General features: G+C 31.7%; 1 protein-coding gene across 19 annotated transcripts in view; it reads right to left on the bottom strand.

Moving 5' to 3' along the window:
* Positions 1-116: 116 nt before the first annotated feature.
* The window catches only part of LOC106060548 (mitogen-activated protein kinase kinase kinase 15-like), a 48,435-nt gene continuing 31,473 nt past the window's right edge, over positions 117-17,078 (bottom strand). For 8 of the 19 annotated variants that reach the window (XM_056031694.1, XM_013218475.2, XM_013218479.2 and 5 more), the window contains 11 exons: positions 10,274-10,442; positions 9,233-9,298; positions 9,034-9,124; positions 8,683-8,765; positions 8,252-8,357; positions 7,979-8,135; positions 7,414-7,506; positions 7,200-7,258; positions 6,285-6,385; positions 5,697-5,773; positions 117-4,177 (listed from right to left, as the gene is read on the bottom strand). In XM_056031694.1, the coding sequence (XP_055887669.1) occupies positions 4,108-4,177; positions 5,697-5,773; positions 6,285-6,385; positions 7,200-7,258; positions 7,414-7,506; positions 7,979-8,135; positions 8,252-8,357; positions 8,683-8,765; positions 9,034-9,124; positions 9,233-9,298; positions 10,274-10,442 (1,072 nt within the window). In that variant the 3' untranslated portion in view covers positions 117-4,107. Of the gene's footprint in view, positions 4,178-5,696; positions 5,774-6,284; positions 6,386-7,199; positions 7,259-7,413; positions 7,507-7,978; positions 8,136-8,251; positions 8,358-8,682; positions 8,766-9,033; positions 9,125-9,232; positions 9,299-10,273; positions 10,443-12,604; positions 12,647-15,779; positions 15,837-17,078 lie in introns of all 19 variants that reach the window. The other 11 variants (XM_056031691.1, XM_013218472.2, XM_013218476.2 and 8 more) reach the window with 2 other exon arrangements.

Here is a 17,078-nt window from a genome sequence, read left to right as displayed (position 1 = left end):
AATAACTTTTTTTATAGCTAGTTTGTTGCTTAGGAGAAAAAATATTTCATTATGCCAGATTTTATGCTTTCTTGCTGTAAATGTAACTTAACTAATACACCAAACAACTAAAAGGCTTATTCAAAACATGTTTAATATCATTACAAATATACACAAAGTAATTTCAGTCAAATATTTTCAAGCCAAATTGCATCGTCAATATTTACAAAGCAATGTATTCAGTGAAATCAGTATCACATACAGATGGAATATCTATCACTTGCATTCAAGAAATCATATATTTTTTAAACAATGTTAAAATTTATATTTTTAATTTGAATTGCTGCAATTAACAAAAAGTTTAACAATTAAAATCATTTATTTATTAGCTTTGCAAGTGTTTGCAAATGTGATAAAATAAGAAATTTTGATGAAATAACCACCTTTAACAATAACAAAAATGATCTAAATTATGGATAGGATTTTTAACACAAATAAATTCTTGTATTAAAAAAAAATAGTGTTAACAATACCAGTTAATATATTAGATATAGATTTTAGTTTACTTTGTTCATACAAGACAATGGACATAAATAAAATATTTTCAAAAGTTACACATTATGGAGTCATCAGTAGCTGTAAATTAGGTTACTACTGGCTTAAGTATGTATCTAACATTGTAAACACATAAGCATTCAAGAGTAAGAATACAATTTGGTGGAGCTGAAACCAAACGCTACCCTTCAGGTCAAAGTCTATCAATTGTGGAGAGAAGGCAGTCGGTAAGCAGGCATCCTGAAACCCTTGTAAAGTGTTGCTAATGGAAGCTTTTGAACTAATCTTATAAATAACATACATTACTTTAAAAAAAATACTATTATGTCCTACGAATGTCCCTAGATCCAACTAGTCATGCATGTTAATCAATGACTTATATTCTGCCAAATTCCATAAAGTTGGCAGACTTGACAAGTGAAATAAAATTCATTACCATTGATTTAAAACTTTCTTCCCTTGTCTGTAGTTGGGAGGGGGGATGAAAAGGAGGGTGGGGTGGGGGAAGCTAAGCCAAGATTTAAAAAAAAATCACTGCCAAAAAAAGCATAAAAATATTCTTTAAACAAATGTATGCACTAAACCTTGGCTCAACAGAAAGTGTCTAATACTAACAGTAACAGTATCAAGATTCACACAGTTGCTAATATTTATAAGAGCAGCACCACAAGACACTCCACCTCAAACAGGAAGCTTAAACTACCAACAGCATACCATGTCACTAAATACTTGACTAAAACTACACAGAACTGCTATGTACAGATTATTTCATGTATAAATCAATCAAAAGCATATATCACAAAAATGTTTTGTGGACATTCCATCAACAACATTGAAATATGTGTCTTACTGCAAACCCAATAAACATCACTCTACCTAAAATAAGAATTAGCAATATTAGTATGCGAAGCACTGATGACCAAGTCTCTACAGCTGATTACATCAAGGACCAGGTCTTAATACAGCTGATTATTCCAAGAACTAAATATTCTCCACAACTGATCACACAAAATACATTTATGGTAACCTCAGACAGCATCAACTACCAGTACCCTTAAGGGATAGTACAGGGAATAGTTGTTAACAAAAAAATCTTTTCTCTTGGACACAAAAAATATTATTTGTTTTAATAAATTAACTGTCCTCCATTTTTAATTACTGCACAGATAAAAACAAATTATAATGAATTTCTTTAAAAAGTAATAAGACCAATTTGACCAAATGTATGGAGGTTAGGCAGGATATTGAAAATATTGGATTAGATCCTAAATAGCCATCACTCAAATAAAACACTATTAGATTATTTTTTTTTAGTAACTACATATTTATTTAATTTTCCTAAAAACATACTATTAATTTAAATAAATGAAAGTTAAAATGAAGGTGGCATTGTATTAAAAAATAAATGAATGCTAGTTTGAGATGTTTATAGTAAATAAAGTGCAGTATTTGACTTAATTTGGTAAAGGAATTGGGCTCCAATCTTCTGAGTGATGGGTTGTGTCTAAGGTAACAGTGAAGTGATGTTTGTGTTGAAGCAATCATTATAGTCTTACACAATACACGCAAAGGGTTACACAAAAATTAAATGTTTCAATATTTAGTTGTCTTTACATCAAAAAGTTTCTAAACAAATTTTTAATGTTTTGTCATTTAGTTGTCTTTACATCAAAAAGTTTCTAAACAAATTTAAAATGGTATTTGAAACTAAATGTGGAAATGACCTGTTGAAATGTGGAGAATTTGTCAGCTAATCTACCCGATAAAGTCTTAAATTTGCACAATCTGAAGAAAAAGTGAGTGTTCACAACTTACCATGTGAAACTCAAGAAACTTCACTTGTCAAATGGTGCTTTACATCTTAAAGATTTGTTCAGAAATCCAAAAGCATAATTTCAAGTCAACCAAATCTCTTCACCATAAATTCATCTAAAAGTTGGTAGTTTTTGTTTTTAAAAGACATCAAAAAGAAATTTGCTTGATTCAACTATAAATCTTAAGGTAAATTAATTATGGTAATCAAATTATTTCTGTTCTTTTGAACTTTTGATTATTTAACTTTCTTCCATAAATAAAGCACCAAAGATTAATATAGGCAAGTGGAAGTAAAATCAAGACAAAGAAAGAAGTGCTGTACATTTCCTTTACACATAGACAAGAAAATGAAACATTTTTTATGGCTGGACAGATGTACTATGAATGTTGTTTATTATTACTATATCACTAATTCTGTATGAATCAAAGAAAATGATATGAGAAAAAGAAATTATTTTGAAAACTGATGACAGCTTATATCAGAATATTTGTAGTTATCTTACTTAAGGATCACAGAAAGTCTAGTATACCCTGCACAAGTGAAACTATTTAGATAGTGAGCTAACTATGGTATCAGAAGTTAATGAAGGCATCGGAAGGAATGTTGAGACAACAAGAAACTTTTGACAGATTTCAGGTTAGGAAATGACCAAATGTGATTGTTGCTGCCAGAATCTGGTTTCCAAGCCTTCAGATAAGCCCTACAATTAAGTATGTAAAGGATCTCCAATTTATAATTTCTGAAATGTTATGCTGAAACTATATTTAGCTTTGGTAGTTGAAACAAGTTTGACTCTTCAAGTTTCCTTGTCAAGTTTAAGCTTATGTGAAACTCCAGTATTTGACTCCTTAGCCTCTTACACAAAGCCGACTAGGATTTGAGGGATTTCCACCATCTTGGAGTTAACCTAACACAAAACTAATGCACACAACTTAATATCTTTATTTATATCAAGTTAAATATTTATATCATATCTAGCATAAGCCCAGAGGCCACCAAGATGAGAAAGACGTTTTGTGTACAGTACTTATAAATACAAACAATGAAAGGAAAGTTTCAAGACTTGAGGTGGACATATGAACAGAATAAAAACAAGAATGCAACCAACAAACAATAGTTAACAATATTTGCTTAGTTTCAACAAAACCTCAACAAGCACAACTGATACGACCAGCACTGCAGTTTATACAAATGAGCTCTGCAACTCAATAACACATTGACAAGCAACAGCAAGAAATGTTACAAGTCTAAATGTATTATTTAGCTATTAGGCAAATAAACTGATCATCTCATGTTTTCAAGTCTATCAATTTAAAGCAACATTATCCAATTTAATACACAAGTTTTGGACTGAGATTCAAATTTGCTCAACTAGAATACTTTCAGCTACATTTCATTAACATTACAGCTCTATTTCTTATGACAGCAACATTATGTCATAAGTAAAGATAACATTACCTAATACATTGAGCATTACCTAAAACAAAACATTATGTCTTCCTTAATAAAAATTGCTAAGAATTTTTATTTCAATTGATATTGTTTTTCTACAATTTCAATACTGAAGTTTTATTTTACTGAAATTATGCTTTGAAGCAAATGGTCAAAAGTTTGACTGGCATAAATAAAGATTTCAAACAAATGCAACAAAATGTTCAAATATTATATTGGGCTATTTACACAAATGAAATATAGACATTTTATTTCATGAGTTATGTACAAATAAGGCAGAAAGAAAAAAAAAACACAACTTGAATTTATCCATTTTCCCGAGGCTTTGTTCTGTGCTCTAGAATGGCTCGCCATATACGACACCGAATGCCACCTCTAGAAAGAAAACATAAAAGGTTTTAATTCACACAAGCCTATTACAAAAAATGTTATACTATAAAACTGAAACAAGCTAGCTAAACTGAATCAAGGAATAGCTAAACTGAAAGAAAGAGTAGAGTAGCTAAACTGAAAGAAAGAGTAGAGTAGCTAAACTGAAACAAACAGTAGAGTAGCTAAACTGAAACAAAGAGTAGAGTAGTAGCTAAACTGAAACAAAGAGTAGAGTAGCTAAACTGAAACAAAGAGTAGAGAAGCTAAACTGAAACAAAAGAAACAAGGTTACAAAGACAGTTTGTGTGAAACACAAACTCAAAATCGGCCCCTTAAAGTGGTCCACCTAGAGTCTTCACCAGGATTCGAACACGGAACTTTCAGTTCCAAGTGCTTTACCCCTCAGCCACAGCATCTCCATATATTCAATTAGCGTACACTTATATTTTTTTAAATAATAATTATTAACCTTATCCATACATTCAAAATTAATAACATGTTACATTGTAATAAAGAGAAACTAAAAAAGATTTATTCTTCTAACAAAATTAGATAAAGTGGCAACAGGAAAAAAAAAAAATTCTTGACCCACTTTAAGGTACAATTGTGTACAGATGACAAGACATTCCCCTCTCAAATAAAAATTAATATCTCCATTGTCTTTTGTCATACAATCTAGACATAGATCTAGCTAGATCTAGACCTAGTTTTAGATCTAGACCTAGTTTTATATCTAAATCTAGATTCAAGATCTAAGTCTAGATCTAGAAATAGATCTAAGTTTCTAAGTCTAGATCTAGAAATAGATCCAAGTCTCTAAGTCTAGATCTAGAGTTAGATATAAGTCTATATCTAGATCTAGAATCTTGATATAGAATCTACTATATCTAGACTAGAACTCTTATTATAAATATATGTTGATCTGGGCTCTATTTAGTCTTACTTAGACTGTCAATGTAGGTCCCTATCACGACGATATGTCAAAACTGCACGCTGAAAAGTAGTTAGTTATTTTTTAAACTTATAACTAAAACGAAGTTCGTATCAAAATTCTTTTTTTAAAAATAACATTTGAATCAGTATTGTATTCAATGAGTTAGTTAATAAATGGAAAATTGACACTTTTACCATTGTGACCTTAGATGCAAATGTTTTGTACCAATGCGCGAATCTATGAAGCTTGATTTATTAATGAAGAAGCTTGTGAACTTTTTAATAAGACTTACTTCCCCTGAAGTTTTTCATTGAAAAGTGGTGTAATTTTTTGAAAAATCTGCTTGCATATATAATTTTAAAAATTAGATGGTTCACTTTTGGAAAAAAAAAAGTAGCCATTGCATCAGAACTTTGAATGATCTAAAATATCATGATGTCCGATTTTCATTTTCTCTATTAGTTTCTGAGATCTAAACAGGATGGACAGACATTTCACACAAAACTAATAGCGCCTTCCCCTTTAAGGGGCCGCTAATAAAGAAGTTCATGTTAAATGAAATGAAATTTTGCTATCATGTTGACTTACTTAATGTTCAGTTGCTGAAGGTCATGCCAAGTAACAAGTTCAAGGATATCATCCAGAGTATACTCTTCATCACAAACCTAGAGCAAAAGTTATCAGACCAGTTTTATGGATCTTATCCAAAGATTTTAAGTCAAGTATTAAACAAAAACTGCTGCTAGATGTGCTGCCTAGAAACACATCTGTTTTCCTCCTTTAAGTAAAGTTTCCCTTTCAGACCTTGTGATCTATCAGGCAGAATTTTCTTTGGCCAACTGGTGTCATGTGGCCAGCACAATGACCAAACACCTTTTCTTTCCCTAACCAAAGTCAGGTACCCATTACAGTTGGGTGGACTCAGGGTACTATAAAAATCCCATAATTCAAAATCTCTGTCTTCACCAAGATTCAAACCCAGGACCCCTATGTTTGGAAACCAAGCCATTGACCAATCAGCCATGAATTTCCTCCTTTCAGCTCAACCAGAAAAAAATTGCCTATGACACATAGTTATCCCTTCAAGATAATGGAAGTTAGCATATATATAATACATTTATAAAGTGATTCTAATTAATAAGTAAACATCCTTTTAACAAAAATAAAATTCCTTACAGCCTGGATAGAGTCAGCATCAATTCTTAACTGTTGTAACCAAGCAACTAAATCTTGATCACACTTGGTTAGATCAGGATGATCTTCTTCATCAATGGCATCTAACCATAAAGAGATAAAAATAAACACATACAACTCTGACAAAAGAGGACAGTTTATCAACATAGTACAAAGTACATTCAAACCAGAGTTCACTTAACCAGAGTCCACGTATTAATGATCCATATATATTTTTATTGTCAGTCATTGGACTAGTATGTTTCATCTCAGAGAGCAATTTTTCATGTGACGGTGAAGCCCTATTCTAGAAACATTCCTGTCTGCATACGATGCAGTAGATGGTGCCAATGATGCAGTAGAAGAACCAACCATTTGGCTCCCTTTTTCATCCAGCTCAGCAAACAAATGTTAGCACAATTTAAATCTCGAATTTAACATTTATACAGGATTCCAAACTCCCCCGCCCCCTTTTTAAGGTCTGAGTGATTTTTAAAGCAATCTTTTTTACTTCGAGAAGGTTTGATCCGCCTACCCACTGATGTTGGCATCATTCCCAGATAAATATTAGTATTTTATCTCATTATTCCTTCATTACTTTTACTGCAATGAGGATAATTACTTTTACAATTGTGTAAGTATTGTTGGTCACTTTTGCTATTTCTTTGTATAAATGTATCATTACTCTGTTTAATGTTCCAACCATTTAGTGTATGTCCATACCATCACAATACTTAAATTTTCTTTACATGATATACCATAAGATTAAAAACAAACTTTTATGAAGAAAAACTTTTTTTGGAGCTAGTTATGTCAGTCAACATCTAAACTATTTAGATTATATCTGTACTTGACCTTCACATTAAGAGGTAACAGTAGTAGTCATTTAAAATGAAGTTAAATAAATTGTACAGTTACCTGGTGCAGGTGAGGATTCTTTGGAATTATCAAGACTTCCCTCCCCTGTGAGTATTACTCTGAACAAAAATTAAAAAAAAGGAAAAGAAATTCTACATTACATAGAATGTATCTGTAAGTCATATTTTAGTACATGAGACAGAATACAAAATAAAAGGACAAATAATTCTATTGAAATGAGACAAAGACTACAGCTGACTAAGTGAAGAGTTACCTTAATTGTAAAATAGACATTTTCTTTTCTTGCAATGACTGTTTTAAAATGGATTGATATTCCTTCTGAGTCTCCACCAGTTCATAAAGCAATCTTTAAATTTAAAAAATTAATTTAGTTAACCTTTTTGACTAACTTTACTTTTTTCTCCAGCCCACAATTCTTTTTTAGACAAAGGTTTCACATAATTACTTAATAATGAAACATTTCTTAAAGATAGAGAATTTTTACATATATACTATTTTTCACACACAACAACTGACAAATATAATAATAATCTCAAACATAGGCCAACACTTTGTACAAGAAAGACAAAATGTATAGAAATATGACATTCAGATCACACAGACAATGTACATAAATATAATAAGCAAACAAATAAAAATATGAACAATGTAATTATTAAACATACAGTAATTTCCCAGCAATACTTTTAAAAAAAGTTCTTCAACATTCTACATTTAAAAGTAAGTTAAATATTAACTTTAAAAGTTTTCTTCTTGTAATATTCTAATTCTAAAATTAAAAACTAAGACTAAATGTAACACACAAGTTTATCATTAACCTTAAGTTTTCTTCTTGTAATATTGCACTCTGATTCTCTAACTCATTGGCTACTTGCTTACGATACGTTTGTGCTTTCAAAGAATTGGCAGATGAAACTCCAGATGTCACAACTTCCTCATCACCTCTGGTTGTACTGGTCAGATTGGCTCCTAATTCTTACAAATATAACACAAAACTTTTAAAATGAATTGTATATATATTATATATAAATATATATTTTCCTGGTTGAATACATAAAGAACATTTTCACAAGTTATTGACCATAGTTTACCTGGAGACAAGATAGTAATGGCAACCTGCACAGCCTGTCGTAAAAGGTTGTCCAAGGCAAACATCCAGTGAGGTTTGATGCTGTGTTCTCTTAGGTTCATACTCACCTAGTAAACACACACAATGAGTCAAGTCAAACAGACATTGAAATATAGTATCATCATAAATACATTTGCTAAAAAATTACAGAATGAAAAAAGAATAATGTCAAGATGTTTGATTGGACAGAATATTCTCAAGATCAAGCAGATACCTACAGGGGGACAAGCAAAATAGAGGTAACAACTATTTTTCAATATAAACATTTTTCTTGCATAGTCTTGAATAGTTACATTAGTTACAATAGTTACATTTTGTCATCACCTGTCTTATTTTTTTGTATTATCTTTTAATTTATTTATTCAAAGATAAAACTTTGAAATCACAACTTACAGCATCTTGAAAGACATAAAGGGCTAACTGGATTTCCATAAGTACAGGTGCATCTAACTCCAGCTCTTCTTTCTTCAGTGTATCTACAGGAGGAAACCACAGTCAATGTTTTTCACTTTAGTGTTTATAAATTAATTAGCATGAGATATAAAATAAAACTTTCAAAGAAATGAAGTTGTTAATTTACGGTTCACTGGTTCAGTTTTATCAACAAATACAATGTCAGGTTCTAATTTTAAACTTAAAAAGAATGTTTAATAAACATGGACACATGACACCCTTTTTTTTACTCATAATATCTTTATGTTCTAATAGTTACTTAACCAGTAAGATGAAAAGAAAAAAAATTACCTAATAATTTATCAATTGCTTCTTTAATAGATGTTTTAGATTGCTCTAGTATGAATTCTTTTATACCCATCAAAATATACATCAAATGATCCTGAAAATTAACATTGAAAAAACATTGTGAAACTTAACAAGACTCTGCAATATTTCCTTAAACCTATGTAAATGACATGACATTGAATGAGCACAATTTTGTACTTACCAATGAAAGCTTTGGTCTTGATATAGTAGTATCTTTATGTAGCATAGTGTACCAGTTAGCACAAATCTGTTGACAAATTTTAAAAAAATTGGAAATTTAAACATTGTTTAAAAATAAAAGAATTCATGTTTAGAACAGCAAAAGTAGTTACAGCATCTATTTTTAACAAGATTTAGGTGGTCAAATTTTGAATATAAATTTTAACAGACAAGCCACTACTTTTCGAAATATTTCAAAACAAAAAGAAAAGTTGTTTACATAAAACACTACACAAATATGAAACTACTCTTTTTATTTATCCCATAAGTAAAGACAAACAATTAGAACCATTTTGAAATTGATGAGTATTTCTCAACCTGTAGGGCTTGGGTGCTGATAAGGGGGTCATTTGAAGGGACTAAAAATTCCATTTACATTGAACATTACTTCCCTAAGTTTAAAAATTAAATTATTAAAATATATATTTTCAAAGTATGACCTTTTAAACGGAATTGAAGAAAGGCATCTGTAACAAAAATCAACTGAAAATATTGTTTTTACCAATGCAATTAAATCCATTCAATCTGTTCTGTCTCACAATTGTTGACTTTCTCTCAAGCAGTCACATAATTGAGTTCACAAGACTAAACCCTGTTAATCACAACACATAATGCTGAATACAATGAAGCCCCTATGTCTCTCACCAGCCTTTCCTTCCCCCTTTCTTTGACTTAAACCTACTCTCTTTTGACTAGAATACAAGTGAGCAGTGGAGACACTAGCAGAATGCAGGAAGTTGCCTGGCATTGAGGCACCTTACAGCAAACAACCAGACCCTCTAGTATGCTAAAGGGAGGGGTGGTCCTACATAAGAAGGGAAAAAGAGGATTAGCAAAAACCAATATGTGTGAAGCAACTAATTTTTAACAAATACAAAGTTACAACCTAATATTCTTGTCTCAGGTGATGAGTTTTTAAACCCTCAAAAGACAGCAGTTCAACCATTGGAAACTAGAACAAACTACTTTTCAAAAACAACTAATATATCTAGCAATCTCACACCTTAACATGATCCTGCTCTAGTATTCGTCCTAGTGTCTGCCTTCTTTCTGAATCCTTGCGCAGAAGATAAAATCCTCCTTCTCGATTGTATGACTCATGAGATTCAATGTCAGGAGATAACAAGTACGTCTGAACAGGGCTTGTGTCTGTAGACATGTTTGACTCAGAGCTGTAAAGAACAGACAAACAAAACAAAAATATTTTGAAATAAGTAACATTAAAACATTTTCTCTCAGAAATTTCACATCAGATTGTAAGCAACATTAAAATAAACAGCTCATGGATAATACCATTTGAAAAAATAACCATTAACAATTTTACACAGTTGGATAAGCTCTCTTAATATAAACAAGTCAAAGTTATGATACAGGATTCCAAGAAGTTATATATAGCATTGATTGATTAATTTAGTACAACACAGAATACAAAAAAAAGGACCAATGAATAGAGTAATTTTGTATTGATACAAATATTTTCAAAAGTCAGTTAAAAGCAAAGAAAATAAGTCACTATAATGTTGAGTAGAGATAGTGTGTATATATTGACGTAATAAGATAATATCAAGATTTGGTGTTAAATGTACATACAGATCTACTTCTAAAAATACACACACAAGTCCTGGTTATATTTCCAAACATGGCTACATTTTACATGCTTAATATGACTACTAGATATGTGTATTACTTAAGCGTTCTACAAAAAATTATCATGCTTTGATTTTTTAAATATTTTTTTTAAAAACATGTTTTCTGTTAAGGTCTTGGGGCCCAATGTTCTAAGGAGGGCAGATTATAGATGTTTGTCATGTAAAGGGACAGAGATCTGAGTGGACTTATGCTGTGGACTAAGAAAATCTTTTAAGGCTAGATGACAGATATCTGCCAAGCAACAGAAGTTTCTTAAGAGTCCTTACTGTTGTGGAGGCCCCAGGGTTCTTTGATAACAGCTGTGTGTTCATATCAAGGACAAAATTTTTGCATAGTGAATATTATTGGGTAAAAAAAAAAGGTGGGTAGGATTGAAGCAGAAACAATTTGTGAACTCGTGGTCTCAGTTGCTGGACATAAAAAAATGCTATAACCTTTTGATCATTTCCTAATTCTTGATCAGCTTATTTTTATTTTGAGCATCATTTCAAAATGAAAGGTATCTTGGTAGCGGATGGCATGCTTGGGGGGGGGGGGGGGGGGGGGGAAGCGGGGGATGGGGGGAGAACTAAACCAAACCAAGCATTATCTCCAAGTAGTTCAAAGGTCACAAAAGACACACTTATAAAATAAGCCCAATGAAATGTGTGGCAGGATAGTCACTACCCATAATGACCAACAAAAATGACTCCTACTTTGAAGCCTCCCATATCTGAATTCATAATTTCTGAATTGTTTTTTATTTTATGTCTACAATAAATGTCAAGATTAAATCATCATCAAAGGATTGAGAAAATTTAACTTAATATTCTTGTTCTTTTCTAACCTAATTTGATCCATCGTTTGAAATAACAAGACATAAACTTGATCATGGATAGAATCATGAGAAAACAGAAATAAAAGTTATTCTTTAAGTAAATTAGAAAAAAAAAAAGAGGAAAAATATAACATATAACATATAAAGCACTTAAAAAACTAAAGTTTTGATTTCTAAGAAAGAAAAGCGACCAGAATATAAAGCATTATGTGGTATTTGCAAAGACAATGCTATCAGGAATCAACCCAGTACCAAAAAGTCAGCATACAAATTGCATAGTAAAACGAAATGATAAAGGAATGCACCTCATGACATATACATATCTACATAGATCTATACACACAAAAACAATAAGCAAAAAAAAATAAAGTCAGGCTAGGTTTAATTGGCATGAATTATATATAGAGACATGCTAAATGACTAAATTTTTAAAATCTATTAAGGGAAGCCATTTATAATTTTATAATAAGTTTTGCTATAATATATATATATATATATATATATATATATATATATATATATTTATATTTTATACATCTCAGTGGGCTATTTTTTACAATAATGAGAGTTTACAGTTAGTCATGAAAAACAAAGCTTTTCTAAGAGAAGAGTTGGCAGGCTTTAAATTATAGATTGGAAATAGTTACAGTCATGCCTAGGCTGGCATTTAATTAAAATTTTTTTTTTTAAAAACACACACATTTTATGCAAACAGTAAAATTCTATGCAGCTTTAGTGTCCAAGCCAAACAGTTATATAGATATATTATATATATTAATAGTAGGTGTCAAAGGTCAAAGATGGCCCATCAATGTGAGAAAAAAGGAAATTAAAGGGAGATAAAAATCTGGTCTACATTGATGGTACCTGAAACTCTGAGTTTGCTGTTGGGGTGAGGTCAAATAAAATCTGAAATTTATGAGTGAAACAAAAAATAATGTCATCATCTTTGTCTTTTTTTTTATTTAAAGATGTAAGCATTTAAATGACCTTGAAAAAGTTTATATCAATTGAGAAGAGTAAAATAGATTACAAATCAAGAGATGTTTAATCATCCCCTACACCAGAACATGTGATTAGTGGACATAGTAATAATGGATACGTTTGTATATGCAATACACAGTTCATGATCAGGCTTATCGGGAAAGTCAACTTATATGGCCATAGATTTCATTTTTAATCAGAATGTAAAATGTAAAAAAAAAAAAACGATTTTGTTAAAAGTGTTTTTATCAACAGATGATGTGGAATGGCTGTACTTTATAGTGATTTAACAAAACAAAGTGTAACAAGTAGAAATTATTTGACAATGTATTTTTATGCAAATTTTAAAAGAAATCACAATCAGTAAATCTGAGAATCTAAAGCAAAGCTTTATTGAGTGAACATTCGCTTTCAAAAAAATTGATATAACATCCTTTTCAGCAAGGGAATATCAGCACATAAGGTTATTATTTCAAAGAAATAGTCAACTGATAAGAGAATTTTGAAACAGCTTTCCAACATAGCAGATTTTTAAGTATTTTTAATTGATAATAAATTGATTCAAAACTAAAATCAAAACAAATGCATGCTGTCTGTCAGCCCAGTTTAGAATGAAATGAAGTTTACAAGTTGCTAAGAATGGGCATACAAAATGTAGGTTCATGTATCAATTTGTAGACATTCATAACTTTGATTAAAAACAAACATCATGCCGAGACAGAGTGAATGGTGATGGGTTGGGAGCTGAGGGAAGAGACCAGAGGGAATGGTGGTGGGTTGGGAGCTGAGGGAAGAGACCAGAGGGAATGGTGGTGGGTTGGGAGCTGAGGGAAGAGACCAGAGGGAATGGTGGTGGGTTGGGAGCTGAGGGAAGAGACCAGAGGGAATGGTGGTGGGTTGGGAGCTGAGGGAAGAGACCAGAGGGAATGGTGGTGGGTTGGGAGCTGAGGGAAGAGACCAGAGGGAATGGTGGTGGGTTGGGAGCTGAGGGAAGAGACCAGAGGGAATGGTGGTGGGTTGGGAGCTGAGGGAAGAGACCAGAGGGAATGGTGGTGGGTTGGGAGCTGAGGGAAGAGACCAGAGGGAATGGTGGTGGGTTGGGAGCTGAGGGAAGAGACCAGAGGGAATGGTGGTGGGTTGGGAGCTGAGGGAAGAGACCAGAGGGAATGGTGGTGGGTTGGGAGCTGAGGGAAGAGACCAGAGGGAATGGTGAAGAGTCTTTTGATCAATGCAAGTCCATGAAAAGTTTATGCAAGACATTAACTTATTTCTGGTATATATGAAATTGAGCCAATGTAAAATGCATAGAGATTTAAAAGTCAATTTTATAAATACAACACAAAATTAGCAGCTAATCCATTAACAGACTGGCAAACTACCTACATTTAATTATAGTGTTCAAATAAAAGGATAACTATAAGCAAGCTAAACTAATATTGAAATTCAAACAATATAATACAAGGACCAATAAATAACTACTTTAAAATATTTATAATTAATGAATTTTCTATGTAGATTATATGCTATGTAGATAACATATACTTGAAATATGTTTAGGAATAATTATGCTGTAAGTAAAATTAAATCTCTTTTTAGCTTGGGTCTCCGAAAAAAAAAAATTCCTAAAAAATTAAACTTAAAATAATAAGTCATAATATACCATACAAATTTTCAAGGACTGACTAATACAATAACATTTCTTTGGAACGCTATCTTGGTCATTAATTCCTTCAAAGGACAATATAAATAACACAGAATTTAGAGTTCCCTAATATTAAAGATCAACAATCCAGTTTACACAACTTGTGTTCAGACTAGCACCACTGCATTACAACCACTAAATCTAACCAACTAGAATTCAGTTTTTAGTTAATATCAAAACAGTTACTGAAATGTAATTTACCATAAGCCTGGATACAGAAAAGCCAAGTCCAGTATATCAAGTTTAGATTACAACAACAACAAGACAAGACAAAGCAGCAGCTCTGCTTTAGGCATGAAGAGGGAAGAACATGAAAAGAAAGGTACACATGTGAAACACTGCAGTATGCTAATGTGACCTTGTAACCTCCAATCTAAGATGTGTGACAACATTAATGTCATTGCAACTTGTCTTCAACAAATCTAAATACAATAACCCCTGGAGATCCCATTGATAAACTGACAGGTCGGAAGCTAAGGCAAACCAGTGTCAGAGGGTAGTCTACTCTATCATTTTGGAAACCTTCTGTGTAACAGCAACATGTTAAACTAAAAATTAAATAGTCACCTTAAATGCATTAGCAACTCAAACTAACCATCTATTATTCTATCAACTTAAGACAGCAATGTACTTCCCATTCTAAAGACCAGTTACATTCTACAATATTTAAAAAAAAAAACATGTAATCATTATACAATGAACAATGAGAACCTTGTTTTCCTTCACTTTCCTAGGTGTACAGAATTTAAGAGAAATGTTGAATTCTAATGTCCACACTTCAACACACTTAGCTCATTCTAAAATACTGATTCCAATAGGTAAGATAGGCCTCACCACTCCTCCCCCAATTTCTTCTTGCTCTATCAATCAGAACTTTACAAATAAAAAGGTAAACCATCTAGCTTGCAAACTTTCATTTCATTAAGACATTTGTACAAAAATAATTTTACGAAAGCATAACAGATAATGTATAATGAGAGAAGAATTTTATTGTGTAGCGTGTAAGAAACATACATTTTTTAAAGCTATGGAATTTTGTTATAAAAATTTATTGTAAATTTTTAATGGTTACAATTTTTTAAATAATAAAAACTACGACACAAGTAAAAAAAATTAATGTTTGAGTTTAAAACTGGTGACTTTTTTTTTTTAATTTAACAATTTGTTTTATCTAATAAAGAAGTTATGTGAATAAAAATATGAAGGTGGCCTCTGTCTGTGCAACTATGATACTCATTTCTAGAAACATATATTCTGTAGCAAACACTGAGCCTCTTGGATAGATATGATACAGTATTGGCAAGGGTTGGTGGGTAGAATGGTTACTGTGACATGAACAGTGAAAACAAATCTCACCTTCTCCGAGGTAGCCTTGTATGGCTGTCGGAAAGACTTCTCTGTCTGAAGTCTTCCCTGACAAGAGGAATAGTGGGCAGACAAAAAAAAAAGAACAGAACAAGAACACAATTAAAACATAAAAGAGAGAGAGAGAGAAAGAAAGAGAGGGAAAAAAAAGCAAGCAGAAACAATTCACACAGATAGAACACAAAAGACTACTAGCTTCACAATCATACTATTTTATAACCATGGCCCACAAAATTTTTTTTTACAAAAGTCAGCAACAAAATTCCCAGATTATAAGTATTTTCTTGAAACATTGTCTACCTGTCAAAACTTAGGCTACTTTACTTTTTTTTTTAAATCAGAAATTCATAAAGTACTTCAACCTCATTATTAATAAATTCAGCACAAAAACAATTTAAAACATAATTTCTATGAAACAATTCATTGAAGAATCCCCCTTAAGACATTTCACATTCTGAATCACCCAAAGAACCCAATGTCACTTGGCTTGTCAATAGAAAGTAGATTTGCTAACTTCCAAAGTGTTTTGAGGACCATTGTGTCAATGTGTAAAAATATAGATAACCTTGCTTTAGTGAAGGAGAAATCAAGACTAAGTTTGCATTCAGAAATGGAATCATGAGTGTTACAGGACAATCATAAAAAGAAACTTGAATGAGACAATAATGAAACACATAACAGAGGTGTTAAACAAGGGAGAGATCTGAGTGTAGGCTCCAGTAGTAAAAGCAAGCAACCAGGTCAATTTAATCAAGCCAAGCTACCAACCCCCATTTCAAAACACATGTAATTGTTACACATTTTGCAGAACTGACCTGCATTATACAATTTTCACTGACAAAGATTCAGGTGATTAATATGAGAGAATGTGTTAAATTTAGTCAACTATTTCACAACGACTGCTCATTGAATTGTGGAAAGCTCAAGAGTATAATGTGACACAAGCCTCTCTCTCTGCACTTTAATTATAACAAGGTTGGGATGAATAAATGAGATAGTACAAAACAGGGGCTTCCAACCTATTCTTAGGAACCATAGTGCATGAAAGCAACATGTAATCCCTTTTTTGTACAAAAGTTCTGTATAGGACCACAAGAGTCATGCTATCCAACCCATGGATTAGGAGTAGCTAGCTCTTTGCCTATATGGCTTCAAAGAGAATGTGGTGGAACATGAGCTTGCAAAGTTAAATTCTTTAAATCAAAATTTAAAATGAAACACGAAAATTATTAAGACATTAACATGCTAAGAAAAAAAAAAAGAAAAAGAAAAAAAGGTCAACATATTGAA

The sequence above is a fragment of the Biomphalaria glabrata genome, chromosome 6, assembly GCF_947242115.1.
Source record: "Biomphalaria glabrata chromosome 6, xgBioGlab47.1, whole genome shotgun sequence".
Taxonomy (NCBI): domain Eukaryota; kingdom Metazoa; phylum Mollusca; class Gastropoda; family Planorbidae; genus Biomphalaria; species Biomphalaria glabrata.
This window is presented reverse-complemented; position numbering and strand designations above follow the sequence as displayed.